This window comes from Scyliorhinus torazame, chromosome 5 (assembly GCF_047496885.1).
Source record: "Scyliorhinus torazame isolate Kashiwa2021f chromosome 5, sScyTor2.1, whole genome shotgun sequence".
NCBI lineage: Eukaryota > Metazoa > Chordata > Chondrichthyes > Carcharhiniformes > Scyliorhinidae > Scyliorhinus > Scyliorhinus torazame.
The window spans coordinates 245,554,923-245,579,750 of record NC_092711.1 but is presented as its reverse complement, the minus strand read 5'-3'; the positions used below and the strand labels follow the sequence as shown (position 1 = coordinate 245,579,750).

At 50.7% G+C, this 24,828-nt stretch overlaps 1 protein-coding gene across 1 annotated transcript in view; it reads left to right on the top strand.

Annotated features, from left to right (window-relative positions):
* The window catches only part of f8 (coagulation factor VIII, procoagulant component), a 128,476-nt gene that overhangs the window by 79,152 nt on the left and 24,496 nt on the right, over window positions 1-24,828 (top strand). Inside the window, exons 15-22 of the mRNA XM_072505270.1 lie at window positions 7,886-8,125; window positions 8,413-8,641; window positions 13,687-13,869; window positions 14,628-14,744; window positions 18,072-18,143; window positions 19,981-20,066; window positions 20,630-20,785; window positions 23,126-23,270. Coding sequence (XP_072361371.1) covers window positions 7,886-8,125; window positions 8,413-8,641; window positions 13,687-13,869; window positions 14,628-14,744; window positions 18,072-18,143; window positions 19,981-20,066; window positions 20,630-20,785; window positions 23,126-23,270 — 1,228 coding nt within the window. The remainder of the gene's footprint in view (window positions 1-7,885; window positions 8,126-8,412; window positions 8,642-13,686; window positions 13,870-14,627; window positions 14,745-18,071; window positions 18,144-19,980; window positions 20,067-20,629; window positions 20,786-23,125; window positions 23,271-24,828) is intronic.

The window sequence follows — 24,828 nt, the reverse complement described above, 5'->3', positions numbered from 1 at the left end:
GACACAGTTAATTCCAAAGTTCGGGGGCGTCATTCTCCGACCCCCCAGAGGGTCGGAGAATGGCCGTTGGCCGCCGTGAATCCCGCCCCCGCCGGTTGCCGAAGTCTCCGAAGGGAGAAAAGTCGGCGGGGCGTTAATGTCGCCGCTGCCGTCGGAGAATGGCACGGGTCTGCGCAAGGCAGCCGATTTTCGGCCTGCCGATATTCTCCCTTCCGGATGGACCAAAGTCCCGTCGACGTGATGACCGTTCACGTCGACGTAAATTAAACCTCCTTTTCATCGGCGTGACCCTGGTCACGCCGACCAGCGTGGAGGTGAGTGACGGCCTGGGGGGTTGGCTCTGGGCAGGCGATGGCGTGGCCGCAGTCTGAATGTGTGAGGAGAGGTGTGTCTCGGGTTGTGTGTGTGTGTGTGTGCGGCGGGGGGGGTGGTTAGAGTGGGCTGGGCTCCGGGGGAGTGCCGGGAGGGGGTCCGTGACGGGGAGGGGGATGGGGGGTCCGTGCCGGGGAGGAGGTTGGAGGGGTCCGTGACGGGGAGGAGGTTGGGGGGGTCCGTGCCGGGGAGGAGGTTGGGGGGGTCCGTGCCGGGGAGGAGGTTGAGGTCCGTGCCGTGGAGGAGGTTGGGGGGGGGGGTCCGTGCCGGGGAGGGGGATGGGGGGTCTGTGCCGGGGAGGAGGTTGGGGTCCGTGCCGGGGAGGAGGTTGGGGGGGGTCCGTGCCGGGGAGGGGGATGGGGGGTCCGTGCCGGGGAGGAGGGTGGGGTCCGTGCCGGGGAGGAGGTTGGGGGGGGTCCGTTCCGGGGAGGAGGTTGGGGGGGGTCCGTGCCGGGGAGGGGGATGGGGGTCCGTGCCGGGGAGGAGGTTGGGGTCCGTGCCGGGGAGGAGGTTGGGGGGGGGCCGTGCCGGGGAGGAGGTTGGGGGGGTCCGTGCCGGGGAGTGGGGTGTGGGGTCCGTGCCGGGGAGGAGGTTGGGGGGTCCGTGCCGGGGAGGAGGTTGGGGTCCGTGCCGGGGAGGAGGTTGGGGGGGGGGCCGTGCTGGGGAGGGGGATGGGGGGTCCGTGCCGGGGAGGAGGTTGGCGGGGGGTCCATGCCGGGGAGGGGGATGGGGGGTCCGTGCCGGGGAGGAGGTTGGGGGGGTCCGTGCCGGGGAGGAGGTTGGGGTCCGTGCCGGGGAGGAGGTTGGGGGGGGGGGCCGTGCTGGGGAGGGGGATGGGGGGTCCGTGCCGGGGAGGAGGTTGGCGGGGGGTCCATGCCGGGGAGGGGGATGGGGGGTCCGTGCCGGGGAGGAGGTTGGGGGGGTCCGTGCCGGGGAGGAGGTTGGGGGGGGGGGGTCCGTGCCGGGGAGGAGGTTGGGGGGGTCCGTGCCGGGGAGGAGGTTGGGGGGGTCCGTGCCGCGGAGGAGGTTGGGGGGGGTCCGTGCTGGGGAGGGGGATGCGAGGGCAAGTGAGTTGGTCCACCTGGCCTGGTGCCAGCCTCCAATGGACCCATGCGGTCCATGCCACCTGGCTGTGGGGAGGAGGGGATATGGGCAATGATGACATGTCGTCGTTCCCCTCCCCCCCCACCAGGCCGTCATGTTTTCCGATCATCCAGCGATGTTGGCCGCCGTGGCAGCAGCCGCTAATGTCTATGTTGCCCTGGATGAGGAGGAGGAGCGTGCCAGAGAGGCGGCGCAGGCTTCCGCAGAGGGACAGGCGGCAGCCGCCCAGGCTGGAGGGACACCTGACCGACAGGATGAGGAGGGGGAGGAGGACGTCGCGGCCCCACGGCAACGGAGGCACCCGAGGGCGCCCCGTGTGTACCGGCCCCGGCAGTCATACCAGGACCTCACGGACCGGGAATGCAGGAGGAGACTCCGGATGAGGCGGGAAACCGTGGCACACATCTGCCACCTGCTGGCACACCTGTCACCGCGTGGTACTGGCGGGGGACACCCTCTCCCCGTGTCCGTCAAGGTTACGGTGGCCCTGAGCTTTTATGCAACGGGGTCATTCCAGGCACCGAGTGGGGACCTGTCCGGCATATCGCAGACATCGGTGCATCGGTGCATCCGGGCAGTGACAGATGCCAGATATGCCATGGCGCACCGCTACATCCGCTTCCCTGTGGACCGGGTCAGCCAAGATGCCCGGGCCGTGGGCTTCTCTGCCGTGGCTGGGTTCCCCATGGTCCAGGGCACGATCGATGGGATGCACGTCGCCGTGCGGCCACCTGCAGATAACAGGGCCGTGTTCACCAATAGGAAGGGGACCTATTCGATGAACATACAGGTGGTCTGCGACCACCGCATGATGATCCTATACGTCTGCACCCGTTACCCAGGCAGTGTACACGTCTCATACGTGTTGTCGCGGTCATCCATCCCCGGCATGTACGAGGGACGCCATCCCCGGCTGAGGGGCTGGTTGCTGGGCGACAGGGGCTACCCACTGCGATCGTGGCTGATGACGCCTATACGGAGGCCACGCAATGAGGCGGAGAACCGCTACAATGATGCCCATGTAGCGACAAGGGGAGTGATAGAGAGGTGCTTTGGCGTGCTGAAGATGCGTTTCAGGTGCCTGGATCTCTCTGGGGGCGCCCTCCAGTATCGGTCAGATAGGGTCGGCTGCATCATTGTGGTGTGCTGTGTCCTGCACAACATAGCCCAGCAGAGGGACGATGTGCCGCAGGCAGAGGAGGGCGGAGTGGAGGAGCAGCAGGAAGAGGCGCAGTCCTCCCCAGATGAGGGGGATGGGGGTAATGGTCAGGGCAGACGGGGTAGACACAGGCGGGTGGCTGTCCACCGTTACCGGCTGGCCCAGCGGGCACGGGACAGACTGATAGCCGCCCGCTTCACTGACTAGATGGGCGTGGGAATCGGGTAGTATGGCCACAGACCGCACACCATGGCAACAGCCGACCACCCACACCCCCCACCCATCCACCCACCCAGCACCCTCACCCCCCTCCCCAACCCCACCCACCCCACCCGCATGCACACCACCCCCCCCATTGCCGATCCACCTGCGGCACAACGGGCCGGGCTCACACAGTTGCGGGTGGACGCGTGTCTATTGCGGGCCATGGAGGATGAAGACAACCCGCCCTGCGGTGAGCTCCTGGCTCCACATCGTTGGACTATGTCTGACCCATGGCCACAGTACCACCATCCACCCGGACCATCACTGCATGCGGCTGTGACACTGCAACGCACGGTCCCGTCCTCTGCCCGGGGGGATGTTGTTGGCGGCCCAGGGGGAAGGGGGCAGACTCACCTGGGGCTGAGGTAACACCACCCCTCACACACACACTTGCGCTCAACGTACATGACACCCCCGCACGCTTTGGACAGAGCACAAAGGCAGCTTCTGTAGGTGTAACATTGACTTTAATAACCAAAGGAGTTCATGCACGTGCCCTAGCCCCTAAAACTCATCTGTGCCCTGCACCCGTGCCAACTTACTCAGTGTCAAATTGTTTGGCCTTACGGGCCCTTTGACTACGTCTACGTGGTTCCCCAGACGGTACAGCAGAACTGGAGGTGGACTCCTGTGATTCCTGCCCTCTGACACTGGATCCCTTTGGCGGCCGTTTCCTGGGGCGTCCTGGCCTAGATGGGCCAGGCTGCGGCCCGGGCGACTGGGGTGGCGAGCTGCCAGCATGTCCTGCCCGTTGCCCACCCGATGCACCTGGGACGGAAGGGGGGGAGTCCGAGGTGTCGCGGTGTTCCGGGACCTCCCCTACAGGGGGAGCCGGGACGGACCACACCACCTCCTCCTCCCTCGGGGTGCCCGATGGCCCCCAGGCCTCTACATGGGTGGGGGATACGAACGGACTGGCCATCCGACGCCCCCCCGGCATCTGGCGCTGCCAGTCCTGGAGGCCCGTGCTGGTATCGACAGGGGTCTGCAGGTTTGCAGCCATGGAGCCCAGGGGGTTGGCAAACCCTGTCTGTGACAGTGCGACGCCGGCTCGCACATGGCCACTGGCGCCGATGCCCTCAGCGATGGCCTGCTGAGACTGGGCCATGGCCTGCTGAGACTGGGCCATGGCCTGCAGAGACTGGGCTATGACGTTGAGCGCCTCTGCCATCTGGCGCTGGCACTGGCTCATGGCCTCCTGTGAGAGGGCAGCCATGTCCTGGGCCACAGACGCCGCCTGCACGGAAAGCCCCAGGCCTCGCAAACCGTTCCCCATGTCTGACACCGTCGCACCCATTGCCTCCACCGCGGACGCCACCCGTGCGGTGTCGGCCTGGGTGGCACGCATGACCGGCACCACTCCCAGCTCCTGGACGCGAGTGGACCTCTCCACCTGCGACTGCAGCCGCCGCAAGCCGGCCGTCACCGCTCGTCTCCGGGTCGGTGGTTGCATCGGATCTATGTGTGGGTGTGGTAACTCCAGGAACCCGGGATCCATCTGGGCGGCAGATGTTCGCTTGGCCTGGGCTGCCCTCCGACCGCCCGGCCCCTCTGCTGCTCCTACCTCCACCTGCTGTACCGGGACGGCTGTGTTGTGCGCACCAGTGAGTGTAGCAGACGCCTCATCACTAAAGTGCCAAACCGAGGTGAGTGTTTCTGCGATGGTGGAGGGTGTTGGTGACAGCAGTGGCGTTGTGTCGTGCTCTTCGTCCCACTCTGAGTCCATGGCACTTTGGGCTGGGGGTTCGTCTCCACCCATCCACTCTGAGTCACTGTCCGGTATTTCGTCTTCCTGGGTAGTGCTGTCCCGGGTAGGGGTGTCCTGGGCAGTGCTGTCCCGGGTAGTGGTGTCCTGGGTAGTGGTGTCCTGGGTAGTGGTGTCCTGGGTAGTGGTGTCCTGGGTAGTGGTGTCCTGGCTCGGATGTGACGGGGGCCTGTGGCTGCCCCCCTCGTCGCTGGGTGGTCGCTTCCGCACGTGACGGGGGTGTCGTCTCCCTGTTGCTCCAGGTCTCTCCGTCTCCCGTGGTGTGCGAGGGGCATCCTGCGGGCGTCGCATGCTGGAGGGTCCGGGTCTCTCTGTCTCCCATGGCCTCCGAGGGGCATCCTGCGGGCGTCGCATGCTGGAGGGTCCGGGTCTCTCTGTCTCCCGTGGCCTCCGAGGGGCATCCTGCGGGCGTCGCATGCTGGAGGGTCCGTGTCTCTCTGTCTCCCGTGGCCTCCGAGGGGCATCCTGCGGGCGTCGCATGCTGGAGGGTCCGGGTCTCTCTGTCTCCCGTGGCCTCCGAGGGGCATCCTGCGGGCGTCGCATGCTGGAGGGTCCGGGTCTCTCTGTCTCCCGTGGCCTCCGAGGGGCATCCTGCGGGCGGTCTGCATCTGCGGGGACGGGTGCCTGGACCTTTGGTCCTGCGATACACAATGAAGCATGCATGGTTAGACATCAGGCAGTGATCAGGTGATATGGGGGAGGGGGATATAGGGGAGGGGGGATATGGGGACGGGCTGTCGGTGGCTCACTTGCTAGTACGCCCCCGACCTCTGCATCAGCAACCTCCCGGTCCTCAGGTCCGCCAGCCAGTTCCAGGGCCCTTTCCTCGTGTTCGGTCAGTGGCCTCTCATCAGCGGGGCCTCCTGCAGTCCTCACATGTTCCCTATTGTTGTGTGCGCGCTTCTCCTGTGGGGGGGGGCAGGGGTAAAAGGCAACACTGTTAGGCAGGTATATGAATGCACGCCTTCGGTTGCGCGTGCATTGCAGAGGTTAAGGTTAGGGCTGGATTCACTTGGGGATATGGGGGAGGGGGGATATGGGGGATATGGGGGAGGGGGGATATGGGGGCGGGGGGAATATGGGGGAGGGGGGAATATGGGGGAGGGGGATATGGGGGATATGGGGGAGGGGGATATGGGGGAGGGGGGATATGGGGGAGGGGGGATATGGGGGAGGCTCACCCTGCCTGCTCTGACGAGGTTGTTCACCTTCTTGTGGCACTGGGTGCCTGTCCGTGGTGTCAGGGCCGCAGCGGTGACGGCCTCTGCCACTTCCCTCCACAGACGCCGGCTGTGGCGTGGGGCAACTCTGCGGCCGTGCCCGGGATACAGGGCGTCCCTCCTCTGCTCCACCGCGTCCAGGAGCGCCTCCACATCCCGTGACGCGAACCTCGGGGCTGAGCGGCGGCCAGCCATCCAGTCGGGTGTTCCGGTCGGGTGTTCCGGTCGGGTGGGGGGGAGCAGCGTGGCCTTTTGAGCTGTCACGCCATGCGGCGCGTATGACGCTGCACGGCGTGAACCACGTGCGCAAGTGCGGATCCCGTTACATCGCTGCTAGCCCATTTCGGGCCGGAGACTTTCGACCCATTTTTCCGACCTGACACAAGTCGGATTTGCGCCGTTTTTTGCGCCGATCGGCGGACTTTCCGCCAATAACGGAGAATTTCGCCCCAGGTATTTGCTGCTTTTTCAGGACTTGCTGAGAAATGAAGCAGCAGACACACAAGGTAGTTGAAGACAATAGGAATGTAACATAACTGGGGTAAGTCAAAATGAGGGCAGAAATCGTGGGCACCAAAACCAGACAACATTAATACCCTGAAGCTAACATCAATTGCATTGTGATCAATCACAATATATAAGGCCAATGGGGCTCCAATTAGGTGGCTCAGAGAAGAGAATCATAGAAATGTACAGCACAGGAGGAGGCCATTCACCCCATCAAGTCTGTGCTGGCTCTTTCAAAGAAAAAAAACAGTTAGTCTAACTCCTGGCTTTTTCCCCATATCTCTGTAAGAATTTTCTCCTTCAAATATTTATCCAATTCCATTTTGAAGGGTTGGATCTGTAGTCACCAATTTATCAAGCAATGCATTCAAATCCTAACTACTTGTTATGTGAAAATGTCATATCATTTCTGGTTTGTTTGACAATCACCGTAAACCTGTGCTCTCTGGTTATTGACCTTCAGTAATTGGAAACAGGGGCGAAATTCTCCTACCCGCCCCGCCACATTTCTGCGCCGACCGGCCGGCGGGAGTCTCCGTAACACCGGCCGGTCAATGGGGTTTCCCATTGTGGGGCAGCCCCACGCCGTCGGGAAACCCCCGGGCGCCGGCAGAACGGAGACTCCCGCCGGCGGAGAATGACTCCCCTGGTTTCTCTTTATTGACTCTATGTAAACATTTCTTTCAAATTTCCTCTCATCCTTCTCTGCTCTAAGGGGAACAACCTCAGTTTCTCCAATCTATACATATAACTGCATATAATTGGTTCATTACTTTTTTTGTGCAGTCATTAGCTGTGTACCTACATACATGGATACGTACATAGAAGATAGGAGCAGGAGGAGGCCCTTCGGTCCTTCGCGCCTGCTCTGCCATTTATTACGATCACGGCTGATCACCCAACTCAATAGTCTAATCCTGCTTTATCCCCATAGCCTTTGATCCCATTCTCCCCAAGTGCTATATCCAGCCGCCTCTTGAATATATTCAATGTTTTAGCATCAACTACTTCCTGTGGTAATGAATTCCACACAATGCCCCCGCCCACTCACAGTGGGCTTCCCTGCAGCAGAGGCAGCCTGCTATTGTCCGCTGGCGAGCTCTTCCACTTCTGCCAAAGGTCAATAGAGTTTTGCATGGTTCACCCGTCCCGCCGCCTGGGAACCGGCAGCAGGGGTTGACTTCAGGGGTCAACTTTGGCAGGAACGGAAGATCCCACCAACGGAAAGAGCTAGAAAATCCCTCTCATTGCTTTTGCCAACTATAACCTAATTAGAAAAATCATGCTGCCATTATTGCTGGGCATCACAAGAGTTTATGATTTAGATGCTCATTCAGCGGAAAATAAGATCCAAACTACAGAATAGAGACTGGTCATTTTAGATTGAAAAGACCATTTAGTCCGACAGAGCCAAAACAACTGGATAAGTAAGACAGCGATTTGAAAGCTATTCAATTCTGTGATGTAAAACTATTCCATATATTATGTATATAGGTGAAGTTCAAGAATATGGCCTCCAGACCTTTCTCCATTCATGCTCATGGTGTGGCACGTGAGCTACCACTTGAATACAAATATGAACAAGAGAAGCTGCAAGACTGGCCTAGAAAGGCTGATGATATTGTTCATCCAAATAACACAAAAGTTTACATTTGGAATGTAATAAAGGGATCAGCACCCACTGAGAAGGACTTTGACTGCAGAGCCTGGACATATTACTCAGATGTCAACCCGGTAAGTCAAGGTTTGCAAAGATGTCTTGGTGAGTTGAAGCTGTAGGCAATATCACTTGGCCTTCTGGCTTATTTCTATCTTGGCTTATTTATAGAAAACCTTTTAAAGAAGTTTGAACTCAAGTCTTTCAAGCTAAGTTGAGCTTTTCTGCTTTTCAGCTTCCCATTTAAACAATCTCTTGCTTCATCCTGCTGAATGAGAAGAAGGTTCTGATGCTGTAAGCCCAAAGGGTCACATGGTGCAGGCTGCATTGTTACAGAGTCACATTGTGCTATTTTTCTAATCAGGAACGAGACATCCATACGGGTTTGATTGGCCCTCTAATCATCTGTAGAAGAGGGACGCTGCACAAAATCTTTCATGGGAAGCTCAAGATTCAGGAATTCTCCCTGCTTTTCATGACGTTTGATGAAAACAAAAGCTGGTACTTAGAAGACAACATCAAAATGTTCTGCGATTCCCCTTGTCATGTCAGGCCAGAGGACCCTGCATTTCAAAACAACAATAAATTTCACGGTAAGGGTTCATCAATTAATTTCAGCTTTTGAATGAATACAAAAATGTTTGACAGGGGCAGAACTTTGTCATTGAGCACGAGGGCACATGATCATAATTTCCCTCATAGTGCGTATAATTTCTGGTAGCTGGCTCAATAGTCGTTGAGGCGCAAGACTCAAGTTACAAACTATCTTTGGTTATAATCATCCACTTTGATTCAATTGGGTAATTGCTTAAATTGGCCAAAAAGCACTATCTATTTCTATTATATTCAATTACAAAGTTACTGCTCAAACACCGGCTGGTCCGGCTGAAGTCGATCCCGCCATGGGTCCCCTGGCAGTGGGACCCTGGCAGTGGGATCCTGGCAGTGGGACCCTGGCAGTGGGCCCCCTGGCAGTGGGCCCCCTGGCAGTGGGCCCCCTGACAGTGGGCCCCCTGGCAGTGGGACCCTGGCAGTGGGCCCCCTGGCAGTGGGCCCCCTGGCAGTGGGCCCCCTGGCAGTGGGACCCTGGCAGTGGGACCCTGGCAGTGAGCCATACAAATTACCATTGACCTCAGCGGGACGAGAAGATCCCACTGGCGGCCAATGGGGGGGCCGCCTCCTCTGTGGAAAAACTCACCAAAGCAGGGGCTAGAAAACTCAAAGTAGAAAGAGGTGCTGGTCTCCAAATACCTGTGCTGTGATGTTAACTGGTCTTTATATTTACTGATGACCAATTTAACACAATAGAGAGTCAAATAAAGTTTACTGATGATTTCAAAATTGGTGGCATAGTAAGTAGATTAGATGTTGGTATAAAGTTGTAAAGAGACAAGCGTCAGCCAAACTGTGGCAGATGTGTTTTAACAAAGGTAAATGTGAAATTGTCCATTTGGGACTGAATGGCCTACTGCTCCTTGTTTGTATGCAGGTTAGGTGGATTGGCCATTTTAAATTGCCCCTCAGTGTCCAAAGATGGTGGATTGGCCATGATCAATGCATGGGGTTGTGGGTTGGGGCGGGAGAGTGGGCCTGGGTCAGTGCAGACCTGATAGACCGAATGACCTTCTTCTGCACTGTAGGGATTCTATGGACAGATCTTGGGCTTCAACTCCATTCTCCAACCCATATCTCTTAATTCCTTGAGAGACCAATGATCTGTCTTAAATCCCCGTCTTAAATGTATTCAAACCACAACCTCTGGGGTAGAGAATCCCAAAGATTCACAATCCTTTGAGTGAAATAACATTTCCTCATCTCAGTCCTAAATGATCAGCCCTTTATCCTGAGACTCTGCCTCCATGTTTTAGACTCCACAACCAGCAGAAACAATGTCTACCCTATCAAACCCCTTCAGAACCTTTTAGATTTCAATGAGATCGGCACTCATTCTTCTAAACTTCAAAGAATATAAATGCAATTTACTTTGCCTCTCATCAACGGATAATCCCCTCATCCCAGGGACAAATCGAGTGAACCTTCACTGTACTACCTCCAATGCAAGTATAAGATTTCTTGGGCGAAATTCTCCAGAAACGGCGCGATGTCCGCCGACTTGCGCCCAAAACGGCGCAAATCAGACGGGCATCGCGCCGCCCCAAAGGTGCGGAATGCTCCGCATCATTGGGGGCCGAGCCCCAACATTGAGGGGCTAGGTCGGCACCGGAGGAATTTCCGCCCCGTCAGCTGGCGCGGAAATGACATCTCCGGGTGGCGCATGCGCGGGAGCGTCAGCGGCCGCTGACAGTTTCCCACGCATGCGCAGTGGAGGGAGTCTCTTCCGCCTCCGCCATGGTGGAGACCGTGGCGGAGGCGGAAGGGAAAGAGTGCCCCCACGGCACAGGCCCGCCCGCGGATCGGTGGGCCCCGATCGCGGGCCAGGCCACCGTGGGGGTACCCCCCGGGGCCAGATCGCCCCGCGCCCCCCCCAGGACCCCGGAGCCCGCCCGTGCCTCCTTGTCCCGCCGGTAAGGTAGGTGGTTCAATTTACGCTGACGGGACAGGAATTTTAGCGGCGGGGCTTTGGCCCATCCGGGCCGGAGAATCGAGCAGGGGGGCCCGCCAACCGGCGCGGCGCGATTCCCTCCCCCGCCGAATATCCGGTGACGGAGACTTCGGCAACCGGCGGGGGCGGGAATCACGCCAGCCCCCGGCGATTCTCCGACCCGGCGGGGGGTCGGAGAATTTTGCCCCTTAAGTGTGGAGATTAAACTGCTCACAGTATTCCAGATGTAGTCCCACCAAAACCCTATATAATTGTAGCAAGACTTCCTTATTCTTGTACTCCAATTCCCTTGCAATAAAAGCCAACATACCATTTGCTTTCCTCATTGTTTGTTGCAGCACCATGCTCATTTTCTGCATTGTTCGTACCAGCACACAAAGTCTCCCAGAAGTTTCACATCTTTTCAAAAATATTCTGCTCTTTTTATTCTTATAACCAAAGTAATAACGTCACACTTCCCTAAATTATGCTCTATCTGCCTTATTGTTGCCCGTTCACCTACCTGTTTATATCTCCTCTCCGTCACTCTGTGTCCTCCCCGTAGCTTACCTTCCTACTTAGCCTGATATCATCAATAAACTTTAATACATTACTCTCTGTCTCTTCATTTAAATTATTAATATAGGGCAAGATCTTCCGCTGTTCATGCATATGATCCCGCCACCAGCCTATGGCAGTTCCCCTACCTCCGCCGAGAGACAAGCCATGTGGAAGCCAGAGAATCGTACCCGTAGATTGTAAATATCTAAGGCCCAGCACATACCCTTGTGGCACTTCACTATTCACTGCTTGCCAACTTGAAAAAGTCTCTTTTTTGCTCTCCCTCTGATTTCTGTCTGCTAACCAATCTTATAGCCATGCTAAAATATTACCCTAAGTCCATGAGCCCTTATCTTGACGATGGATTCTCCGTTCCTGAGCCTAAGTGCCAACGCCAAAGGAGGATCTGTGCTGTTTCACAACGGGAAGATCAGTGCAAAACGCTCACCGATTCCAGAATCGGTGAGGGGCAAGCACTGGAGCCACGTGAAACACCCACAGAACGTGCAGATAACGGTCGGAGAATCACCGTGTCCCATGCTGCACATGCGCAGGGCTGACAAGCTGCAGCCATGCTTGCCTACACCCCCCACACACGCACCGGTTGCACCAGAAGAAATGGCGCAGGCCGTGCTGGACCGCGTACCCGCCCACCCCGACCCCACAGCCCACCTCCTGGCCACTGCCCACCACTCCCCCAGCCCTGGCAGAAGCCACCTATCCAGCAACATAGATCTCGATCGAGTGTGCCAGTGCTGGACACTGACCTCTCCCCCCCCCCCAGCCGGCACACCAGGCTCCCAACCGCTGGGACCACACGTGGCCCGCACCTTCGGGAACTTGGCCCATCCGGGGCGGAGCATTGTGGGTGGGCCACCTGAAGATGTACAAACGGCGTTGCGACTGTGCGCGGCACGATGACACGATGGAGGGGCGGTGCATCGCGACCCGTCATCAAATCGGCACCTCCCTGATTCCGGCATCGGGAGCCATCTTTGCCCGATCGCCGTTCCGGATTTCGGTGTCGGGCTACGGAGAATCCCGCCCCTTGTGTGTGACACCTTATTAATGCCTTTTGGAAATCTAGATGTACTACACCTACTCCTTTATCTACCCTATTAGTTACATCCTCAAAAATTGCTAATAAATTTGTCAAACAGGATTTCCCTTTAGTAAAACTTTGTTGACTTGTTCTAATCATGCAATGTTCTAAGTGCATTGTTAAGAATTGCTTAATAATAGATTCAAACATTTTCCCAACAACTGATGTTGGGCGAACTGGTCTGTAGTTCACTGTTTTCTCTCTCCCGCTTTGTTGAACAGTGGTGTAACATTTGCCGACTTCCAATCTAATGAGACTGTTCCCAAAACTTGCAATTTTGGAAAATCATAGCTGGCACACCAACTATCTCTGCAGATATCTGTTTTAGAATCCGAGGATATAGGCCATCAAGTCCTGGGGATTTGTTGGATTTAGTCCCTGAAGTTTTGCCAATAATTGTTCTCTGCTGATATTAATGTCCTTAATTCCCTCAATTTTTAGCCCCTTGTTTACTCTCTATATCTTGTTTGGAACTTGTGTCTTCTACTGTGAAGACAGACACAAAATATTTGTTTGATGCTTCTGTCATTTCCTCATTCCCCCATGATAATTTCCCCTTCCTCTGCTTCTAAGAGACCAACATTTACTTTAGCTACACTCTTCCCCTTTACATAGTTACAAAAACTCTGACAATCTGTCTTTATATATCTCTATACTTTACTCTCATTCTATTTTTCCCTTTTTAGCAACCTTTTGGTGTCCCTCCACTGGTTGTCAGTGGGATGCAAATTGGAGCATAATTTCCAGATATTAAATGAGCTGCTGGCTAATGTTTCAAATTTTGATCACAAATCTAATATTTTAGGCCCAGTTGCCTGATTTTCAAGTAAACAAGCTGGGAACATGCATTCGACCTGAAGAGAAGAAAATTAGATGGTTCAATTTTCCTGTCAGAAGCCAGCATGTCGGGGAAGCCATCTTGGGGAGATGCAGGTGTGATTGTAATGTTGCTACACTGGTAATCCAGAGGCTCACAATAATGCCCTGGTGTCATGGGTTCAAATCCCAATATGACAGTTGGTGGAATTTAAATGCAATTTATAAGTCTGGAATCTAAAACTCGTCTCAGTGATGGTGACTGTGAAATTATCATCAATTGTCATAAAAGCCCATCGGATTCACTCATGTCCTTTAGGAAAGGAAATCTGCGATCCTTACCTGGTTTGACCTACATGCAACTCCAGACCAATAGCAATGTGGTTGGCTTTTAACTGCCCTCTGAAATGGCCAAGCAAGCCACTCAGTTCAAGGGCAACAAATGCTGGCCTTGCCAGTGAAGCCCACATCCAATGAAAGAATGAAAAAAGGTTTTCTGCTGATCCAAGATGGAGTTATAATGGCGGTTGAATATCCAACTTGTTTAACTGTTGAACTCTAGAGTGCACTTTAGAGATGCCCAGTAACATTCCTTTAGTCTTTGATTTTTCTTGCAGCTATCAATGGGCATGTGGCAGAAACCCTGCCGGGGCTGGTAATGGCACAGAACCGATTAGTCCGCTGGTACCTCATAAACATGGTTGGATCTGCTGGTATCTACAGTGTGCATTTTCACGGCCAACCTTTTACAGTGAGAAGATCCAAAGAGCATAGGATGGGTATTTACACATTATTTCCTGGTGAGTATTTAAAAATATAACTTCTAAGCATCACATCTTCATAACATTACAATCTCCGATACCCACTACACCTGTTACCATAGTACACTCTGATATATTCAATGCCCCTCACTATAGTGTACGTGGATGTACCACACATTGGGTACCATTTTGTAAGAGGCTATACAACAGATTTTAATGCCATAATTATCTAATGTCTGAATTCCTGAATGACCTGTTCCTTTAAAATGCAATGTCAATCCCCCTATGTCCTTGCTGAAAAATGTAGGATTAGATAACAAGCAGTTTACTTTTCTCTGTCTTAACATAGGCAGCATGGTACTGTCACCTCTCAATCCGTTAGACCACATTGTATGCATTGTATTTTGGCAGGGCAGCGATGAAATTTGATAGCCCACTGTTTATTATCCACACATTCCATCTGCTTTCCTAAATCGGTGATATGAAATCTTCCTTTTCTTAAAAGTACATTGACTCCACAATCACTCAGCAGGTTTATATAATTAGTACCAGTGAAGGTCACATGTTTGATCCCCAGTCAGGTTACATTAGCTGATCTCAACCACAATGGTAGGTGTCCTACAATTGATCTTCCAGTACCTATGGACGGAGTTTAGACGGGGAACTAAATTAGCCAAAGTTCCTGCACATTATATTGTTATTATAAGCAGGTGCTTTAAATGTGGTTTTATTTGGTAGTATTCTGCTTTTATCATTTTTTAATTATGTGAATTATTTTACTATGTTCATTGTCATAGGTTCATTTGGAACCATCGAAATGCACCCGGCCAAAGTGGGTTATTGGCTTGTGGACTGTGAGACTGCTGAACACCAACAGGCAGGGATGCGTGCTATTTTCCTCGTCTACAATGCCCGTGGGTATTATTCTCCTGTGCGTTGTGTGGTGCTCTTTGTGTTGCTAATTTTAGGATGGTTGGCGTAGTGTTCACAAAGACCACTAATAGCTTTAAATTGAACAAAGCTATAAATTTATTAACACTACTTATTTGGATTCAACACTTATTTTATTTGGATTCACAGTTGATAATAAACATATTATCTACACTCATCTAATACTAATCTCTACACTATAACATTAACTATGATCTGCTCTCACTCACACTATCTTTCCTTCAGCCTATTCTCTAGCTTTCTCCTCAACCTCTCACTTAGTATCAATGTCTTAGCTTTGACATAGAGTCACCGGACTCGAAACTTTAGCTCTTTTCTCTCCCTACAGATGCTGCCAGACCTGCTGAGATTTTCCAGCATTTTCTCTTTCATTTCAGATTCCAGCATCCACAGTAATTTGCTTTTATCAATGTCTTATATACTTGTATATCGAGCTCCCTCTAGGGGTTGATTTAGACATTACATTAACCCTTGCAGTTCTTACATTTATGATTATTTCACACATTAGTCATGAATAAGTGATGTAGATGAAGATAAATAGATAAAGGTAAAGTCACCATAATCCCAGATGACCATAGGCTGCTTTCCCCTGTGAGGGAGAGATCTGACTGGTGATGATTTAACCTGAAATCACCACACCTCAGGTGAGGAGCAAGGTTGAGAAGGCATGAATAACCTCAGCCGGTACGGGAATTGAACCCCCGCTGTCGACCTTGGTCTTCATCACAAATCAGCTGTCCAGCCAACTGAGTTACATCAATTAACTGCAAAGATCTGAATAATTATGTGACAGGGACAGGAATTTGATTGAGGAATCAAGAAGTAGGGTTCCGGATCCTAACAGCAGTAAATTAGGTGATGCTTAGATTCAGTTTTAAAAGATTGAAAGTTGTAGGAGAAAGGGAAGCTGAGGAAGGATTTGGGCCAAATTTCCGTGGAACCAGGATGACTGCAGAGCCATTTACAAATGGCGGGTGGATCATGGAGAAGCTGACCTGACTCCACTGATTCTGGGATTCCGGGGCCCCATTCCTGGCACTGGCAATTTCTGCCATTGCAGGATAAGGTGTGGGTAGGGAGCACACACCTTGCATTCCTGAACTGGCTGGTTGCATTGCAGGCATTTCCCTGCGCTCTGCAATTTCCATGGCGTTGGGTCAGCTTCCCTATGATCCATGGTTCATCGCCCCTGGCTTGTTCTTTTAGACTGCAATGTCCATCACTCTTGTCCTTGCTGTAAACTGTAGGGTCAGATAGCAAGCTGTTTACTTCTCTCTGTCTTAACAGAGGCAGTATGGTGTTGTCACCTCTCAATCTGTCAAACCACATTGTATGGCATTGACTAATTTAACATTTTGTCAGGGCAGTGATGAAATCTGATAGCACACTGCTTACTATCCATCTGCTTTCCTAAATTGGTGATATTAAATATTCAATTTTCTTTGTGCATCTTAAAAAGACAATGACTCAGTGGGTTTATATCATTAGTAACAGTGACAAGGAACATCACATGGTTGATGCCCAGTCTTGCTGAGTTAGCTCATCTCAACCACAATACTAGGTGTCCTACAATTGATCTTCCAGTGTCCAAGTAATGGGTTTAGAAGGAGAACTAAATTAGCCGAAGGTGCTGCTCCTGGTCACTGTTCATCCTTCATGAAAATGTGCATATGTGGACAGAGGAATTGTGAACCACAGTTCGGATTTTGGAAACTTGAAATGTAAGTTCATCCTACCCCATCTCTCTCCCCCCCCCCCCCCCCCCCCCCCGCCCCCACCTCCCCACATATCGATAGCCCCACATAGCCACTGTGCCAATTCAATGCCAACTCATGCCCCTCAGCCACAACTCATGGCCCCTCATACTCTCCATGCCAATTGAATGCCAATTCATGCCTCTTAACATGCCCATTCACCCAGTATGCACCGTGTACTTAACCAATGAGCCATAAATTAACAATGGCAAGTTTGAAACTGCTGAGGAGAAAACACTCATTCATAAATGTTGTTTGTAAAAAAAACTACTCTTTCTACAAACCTATAAAAGTATCGATCAGACAAACTATTACTTAACAATAACTGAGGCTTCGAAAACTTCACACCTCGTAACCTTGTCCAAACATTGAGACATTGACAAAAAGATCAGAGAAAGAACAACATAATCTAACCACTTAAAAATGTCAGTCAAGCAAAGTCAACAATTCACTTCACTTATCAAACCAGATTCCATGCTGAGCTAATGGTTTTATTGCTCTGGGCTCTCAGCCAAGCCTGTATAATGAGGATGCTATTAAGGACAAAGTTATTATTATTAAGGATAACTGGTGAGATATGTTGTTCTGAATCATTCAAATTCAACCAAGCATTTCTCACAGGCTCAGCTGATTATGTTAACAATGAAGTATATTGAAACGCCAGGAACAGATAGCTAATGGTATTCTGAGCTACACCAGATGGCCTGTCAATCGGAGCACTCTATAGCAAGGGGTGTCCGTTTTCTTACTCCAATTGAAAGCTGCGACCACGCTTTTTCAATTTTAAAGGATGGTGATTTAAATAACTTCAGATCACAACACTTAAATAAACATTATCTACCCTGCGTAAGCACTTGTACCTGTTCCTGAAATTTGTGACTGCCACACTGTGGGTTAAAACCTTAGGGACAGTAAAAGTGTCTGTTTGAACTCAGCACCAATTTCAAATGGCCCTCCTGAGCTTGAGTTTTCCATCTGTTTCTCTCCTCCTTCCTCCAGCCAACAAAAATGGGATCAGCCAGAAATGGGGGCAGGGCATCCACATCCAGAACTTTTCAGGAAAAATGAATGATTGAAACAGAAGAGAATACAGAGTTATGCTGCGAGATGGGAGCAATAGGATTAGTTTCAGAGCTCTCTAGCGAAAACCCACCTCAGACACCAAGAGCCAAATGGGCCAAAAGTGGGATTGGAACACTCCCTGAGGTTCTTCCTCCGACATTTAATCTAAAATATTTATTTTTAATGAAATGCTTTAGATTGTTAACAGATTCTTAACATCAAAAAGTGGCATGTTCATAATAGCCTTCGAAGTAACTTTTTTTCCAAATGTTTTAGTTCCCTAACTGAGAAGGGAGTGGCCCCAACCTTCCTAAACATGAGAGTCATTTTCCAGGTATAAGAAACTATGAGAAATTAATTTAAAGCAGTCTGTGAATTTAATACTGTATCTCATCAACAAGTAAAATATGAATTGGACCGAAATATCATAGTACATTGGTAACTTAGACTGTAATGATATCTTTCATATTTCAGACTGCAGAGTACCCCTGGGTCTAGCAAGTGGAAGAATAGTAGATTCACAGCTCACAGCATCTGGACACATAGGTAAGTAAAACGTCTATTTTTGACAAGATTGAATCCTGTAGCACTTAGGTAAGTGCTGGAGTGGAGGGTTTAACCTCACCTGCTTGACAGAAATTGGGCAGGTGGACAATTACAATGGCCTGAGTTAATTATTTGCCAGAAAACCTTAAAATCATAGAATAGAATCATAGAATCCCTACAGTGCAGAAGGAGGCCATTCGGCCTAATAAGGCTGTAACGATCCTCCGGAGGAGCACCCTACCCAGGCAAGCCCGTGCCCTATCCCCATTACCCCATCTCACCTTTGGACACTAAGGGACAATTTATCATGGCGAATCCACCTAACCTGCACATCTTTGGACTGTGGGAGGAAACTGGAGCACCTGGAGGAAACCCGTTTAGACACGGGTAGAATGTACAAACTCCACACAGACAATCACCCAAGTCTGGAATTGAAGCCGGGTCCCTGGCAATGTGAGACAACAGTGCTAACCATTATGCCGCCGTGCCGCCATCTGGTCCCTCCACCTATCTGATTTTAACCTTTCCTTCCGAGCAAGTGGTAAAGGCACGTACCAGAAGCCTGTAGGATCTTTATAAACATGCTAATTGGTGTCCGGTGCGATCAATCAAACCCCCATGGCATCTTAAATCGTTCACAGCAGGGAAGCCATTCCAGATGTAAGGTGTGCCGGCAACATGGTTTGGTGGTTAAATTAACCTCACGTCATGCTGCCGCCACCAGGCTGAAAAGCTGACTGCCACAATTTCACAGAGAAAACCCACTGGAACTTATTACCTACACCAATGTTTTTCAAACTTTTTATCCCGGGATCCACTTTTGTCAGCTGACCAAATTTCGAGACTCATGCCGGCCGACCTTCCCGACCCATGCCGGCCAATCTTTGTGACCCATGCCAGTTGGACTTAGCAACCCTCTTTGGGAACCTTCTTGGACCTCATGATCTCACTTGAATCCGGTTCAAAGGAGGAGAGGGCAATGCGGAAATCAGGTGCAGACTTCAGCCAGTTCCTTTGTGCTGTCTTCACCTTTATGAAAGTGGAAAATCCAACCTTGCACATGTAGCTCAATGGCAACAAAATGCTTGTTTTACTCAGCACTGGGTACTCCTGGGACATGCTACTCCAGGATGCTGACAGCCTCGTGGGCTTTTGGCATGTTTTTAATGTGGTATCACAAGTCATATATAGCAGCGTAGTCTTTTAATTTGGAGTCAGCTAAAAGTTAATAACTGACTCTGGAGTCTCACCCGCAAAAGGAATTTTTCACCCACCACTTCTCTTTCAAAAGCTGAAATCCTGGCAGTGCCAACCTGGCACTCTGGCAGTGCCACCTAGGTGCAAGCCTGGCACTGGCAATGTGCCAAGCTGGCATTTTTTAACCCACACGCAAACGGGCCAGGGTTGCCCGTTATGGATGTTGAAGGGGGCTGGCCAGGGGACACTCCCATGTTGCATTTGGACTGGGTAGGAATTTTTTTTGTGGGCCTTGGAGATTGGGACACCATTTAAAAATGGCATACCGATCTCTCGTTCCAGCGAGCAGAGCTCCCCATTGTAAAAAACGGAACTATTCCCATTTAGGCCCCTTATTCAAAGCGAGTCGCCTTGTATCACCATGTGTTTCTTGGCACTGAGAGTTCCCGGAAACATGTGTCTAAACACATTCGCTCGGGGTCTTTGTTCCCTTTTGGGAAGATCGCATCCTCTGTGTCTATCCTACCTGGTTAAAGAGGTAGCTTGTTATCTAGCTCTGTTTCCTGATCTTTACCCAACTGGTAAGTTGACAATAAGGCTGTCACGAGTATCTGAGCTTCTCTCTTGCTGGATTTTGTAGGGAAATGGGGGCCGCAATTGGCAAGGTTACACAACTCTGGATTCACCAACGCATGGCGGGGCAAAGGAATTCGACCATGGATTCAGGTACAATTGTTCCCAGGAGACTTTACTGAATTTATTTAATTGTTACATATATTGATACACATATGATAAACCTGCATCTAACAATTTGTTATCAAGGGAAAACAATGCCAGATTGCTAATACAAGTAGGAGCAACATCTAAATTAAAAGGAACAATAAGTTCAAATAGAAACATTATTACTTCCAGTAATATACCCATTCAAAATTAGCAAATGAAAAGAAACAAGCCCTGTCAGATAAAAACACAAGTGCAATGTCAAGGTGTCAATTTTGAGCTGCTGGTTTTATCACTAACTTTGTGACTATTCACTCACATAGCCAGTGAATATTTAGCACAAGCCCAACTAATCACCTTCCTCAGTTTGAATTGATTTTGAGGTATGTTTGGACACCCTCGACACCTCCTTGCCTATACCTATACCTGGATCCTTCCATTTGTAATGTGGGATAAGCACTCTGCTATTTTATACAAAGTTGTATCTCAAGACTTCAAATTTTTTATCAATATATAGCTTTTCAATCGATTTTTGAATTCTAACCTTGGGTGTGGTGATATGCTTCCAGGTTGATTTGAAGACTCCAATGTTAGTCCATGGAATAATTACACAGGGAGTCCGCCACTATTTTAAGCATCTCTATGTGGATCACTTTTATGTTTCCTACAGCCAAGACACCTATGCCTGGAAAAAGTACAAAAGCAATACCACCTTAGACATTAAAGTAAGTAATTTTTCTTGCTACAAAAGCAAAATTAATTGGTGGTGCCTCAGACAAGGTCAGAATTTTGCTTTTTCCAAGTACTAATGCAACTGAAAGATTCCTTGTCACCTTGGGCGGGATTCTCTGACCCCCGCCGGGTTGGAGAATCGCCGGGGTTGAATCCCGCCCCCGCCGGTTGCCGAATTCTCCGGCACGGGCGGGAATCGCGCCGCGCCAATCGGCGGTTCCCCCACCCCCCGGCGATTCTCCGGCCCGCGATGGGCCGAAGTCCCGCTGCTGGAATGCCTGTCCCGCCAGCGAGAATCAAACCACCTCGCTTACTGGCGGGTCTAGGCGGCGCGGGAGGGCTCCGGTGTCCTGGGGGGGCACGGGGCGCTCTGGCCCCGGGGGGTGCCCCCACGGTGGTCTGGCCCGCGATCGGGGCCCACCGATCCGCGGGCGGGCCTGTGCCACGAGGACACTCCTTTGCCTCCGCCTCGGCCACAGCCTTCACCATGGCCGACATGTAAGAGACACCCCCCCCCTGCGCATGCGCGGGGATGACGTCAGCAGCCGCTGACGCTTCTGCACATGCGCAAACTTCCGTCGACCGGCAAAGTCCTTTTGGCCCCGTCTGGTGTGGCGCCAGCCGGTGGAGCAGAAACCACTCCGGCACAGGACTAGCCCCTCATGGCGAGGGCGTGGCACCTAAAGGTGCGGAGAAATCCGCACATTTGGGGCGACCCAACGCTGGAGTAGTTCCCACCACTCCATCCCGCCGGGACCCCCCGCCCCGCCGGGTAGGGGAGAATCCTGGCCCTTATTACTAGAAAATGGATTCATAGATGGTAATGTGGATGATAGTTATAAAATTGGCAAGATCAATTCAGCCCCTTGTTATCCCAACTTTTACGCCAATTGACTGCAATGGAAATGAAAATCTATGAAGTGGCATACAGTTTGTCAGACTTTTCCATGTGAGGACAAAGAGGCTGAAGTTTGGATGGGGGCTTCAAAGAGGCAAATGGGCACATGTGCCAGTTCCCCAGCTACATCCCACCTCTGGTTCAATTTCCAGCAGATAGGTTTGGGGTGCAGCAGGGCTATCTGCCACAAGCAGCACATAGCCAATTCAGCTGTTTATTGGCCTATTATAAGGCCTGTTAACAGAGGCTGTGATGATATACATAAAGCAAGTTTGTACATAATGTTATGCATGACCTCCAACCACTAGGGGTGGCAGTGTAAACCCACCAGGTGACCCTGTAGTCTGGGAGTTGGGAGTAGGTCATGCTGGAGGATATACATATTTTGCAGTAGCTCTACAATAGTTAATTAGTGTTGGTAGTTAATGAATTTATTTATCCCAGTTATCTTATCACGCAGTTGTTCCATAATAAATTATTTAAACCAGATGTTCTGTAGTTCTTCATTCACTTCAGCCAGTCTACAGAACATGACAGAGGCCATCTGTAAATTTCCAGTGGGTCACCAGGTCTCCAGAAGCATTGAGGAGCAGTCTAGCTGTTTTCAGAGGGTCTTTCAGGGGCTGTCTGGACAGGCTATGAGGTCCTCCCCACCTATCTGCAGGCCGCCTGGTGTTCCCCGTCAACAATGGCAGCTTGGCTCCAAATTAAGGACTTCCTTTATTTTAAAACTTTTAAAAGTTGGAGAGGCTGCACCTCCAACTTGGGGCACCATCTCTCTCACTTACCTGAGAAGGAAATCTCTTGGTCCTCATCTTGAGGAGCTCGCTGCTATCACCAATTGGATGACAAGCGTGCCCTCTAGCCATCAGTTGGCCACGTTGGGGAAATTTACTGCTGGGTGATTGTTCCCCACACAGTCCAGGCACCTGACCCCGACTTGATTCTAATAGCTAGGTCCTAAAGCCTGTGGGGGAAATCCTCAGGATAAACTCCAATTAAACAATGAGGAGGACTAGACTAAAGGTCAGTAATTTAACTTTCTCACGGTCCTCTTGGTAAAAAATATACAAATAGTTCAAAGCGCTGGTGGTATTAAATGACCATTCAAAGAACACTGACCATGAGATTTTCTCACATCAAACATAATTGCAAATAAAACTCCTAAACTCAGAGCCTGAAATAAAAAAAATGAAAAGGTAAATGGAAATCAATTCCTCCTTTACAATAAATATTATTTTAAGTGGCGTTGTAAACAGTGTATCCATTCCAGATCATTTTGAAACAGTATGGTTTGAATATTAATGAAAAATTATGGTGAACGTGATCTAACAGCATTTTTAATCTTAATAAACAGGTGTCCTTAATCTTTGTTAAGAACCCTGTGTATGTATTTGTATTTGGAAGGCTTCACATTTCCACTTCTAAATTCCAGATATTTAAAGGAAACACCGATGGAATAGGACAGATGAGGAACGATTTCAACCCACCAATCATTGCTCGGTATATCAGAGTGTACCCAAAGCCAAGCATAGGAAACTTTGCGCTACGAATGGAGTTGCTGGTTTGCGATCTGCAGAGTAAGTTCAGAGATATCTCAATGATCATGAAAGCTCATCCCAGAATGGTCAGAACTGAAAATAAAAAAGAGAAAACTCTCCCAGAAGCAAAAAACAGTGGACGCAGTAAATCTAAAATAAAAACAGAAAATGCTGGAAATATTCAGTAGGTCAGGCAGCATCTGTAGAGAAACAACATTAGCGTTCTATGTCTACGACCTTTCATCGGAAATGGGAAGAGTTAAAATGTAATAGGTTTTAAAGCAAGTTGAATGTTGGGGAGGGGAAGAATGAAAAGGAGTGTATAATATGGTGGTAGGCAAGCGGGATTAAATGGGTTAGGTGGCACAGAACCAAAAAGGGAGTGGTAATCAGACAAGTAAATAAATAAATTTTATGTTTACAGAGTGTGTGAATGGCAGAATCATGAGCAGCTGTTGCCTGTAAGCAAACAAAGGAGAGAGGGAAAAAAAGAGTAAAACTAAAACTAACCAGGGAAAATGAAACAAAATGGGGGCAGAGGTCACATATCTGACATGTTTTAAATGTGTAGCGAGAGGACAAACTGGTCAAAACTGGTGATTACGTTTCCCTGGACTGCACTCACGTCCTTCATTTCACCACATTATAAACAGCATTTAGCAGATACTTGCGGCAATTTCTTTACCTTTTGGGTAAAGTATGGTATATTGGGAGCAAGGAAGAAATACAGATACACTTTTAAAATTGGGTAAAAATTAGAACTCCAAATAACTTTGGGCCGAGTTGTGTAAGCTAGGTCCAATGCGAACTTTCAGAGAGAGGTGACATAAGGTCGGAAGATCATCCTGTAAATAGGACAATGTTGACTTGACATAGCTACTCACCTGAACCATTTATTCAATAGATACAGAATAGTGCTGGATATGTGGTTCAGTGGCCTCGCTTTTTGTGCAGCAAGGTGGCGTTTGTGCTGATTTTACATGCAGTGAGTTGTCAGTATTTCTAAGGCTCCAATCCAAAGAGAGAGAAGAGACTAAAAGGAAAATATCTCTTTCCATTCTACTACTAAATTATTGGTCCATATTTTTGCCAGGATGGAAAGCCAAATATGAACACGTCACGTTCCATATTTGCGAAGATGGGAGTTTGTGCCTGTCTGGTTCACAGGGACAGCTGCACATTTAAATCTCAGGCTGCCCCCACTGCAGTGGAATTTTGGTAAGCCAGGGTTATGAAATCCAAAGTGTGCAGATTAGACCAGGAAAGAGTAGGTCCGCACAGGACTCACACCACAACCCCAACCCCCTGAGGACTCCCCCACCCTGCCAACTAACCGACCCCACCACTTGGACCCCCATGGGATCCCCCTCACCCGCAGTCCTGATTGTCAGCTTTGATCCAACCAAGCCGACTCGACACCCCCAACGTAACTGGACTCCACCCCCTGACTTGGCCCCCACTCCCCCGAGTTGACTCCCACCCCTGAGGCGGCTAGACCACCTCCCCGGTCCGACACCCACGCCCTGAATCCCTCCAACCGACACAACCCCCGGCTGGGCTGGACCACCGCCCCCTCTCCCCCCCCCCCCCCCCAACT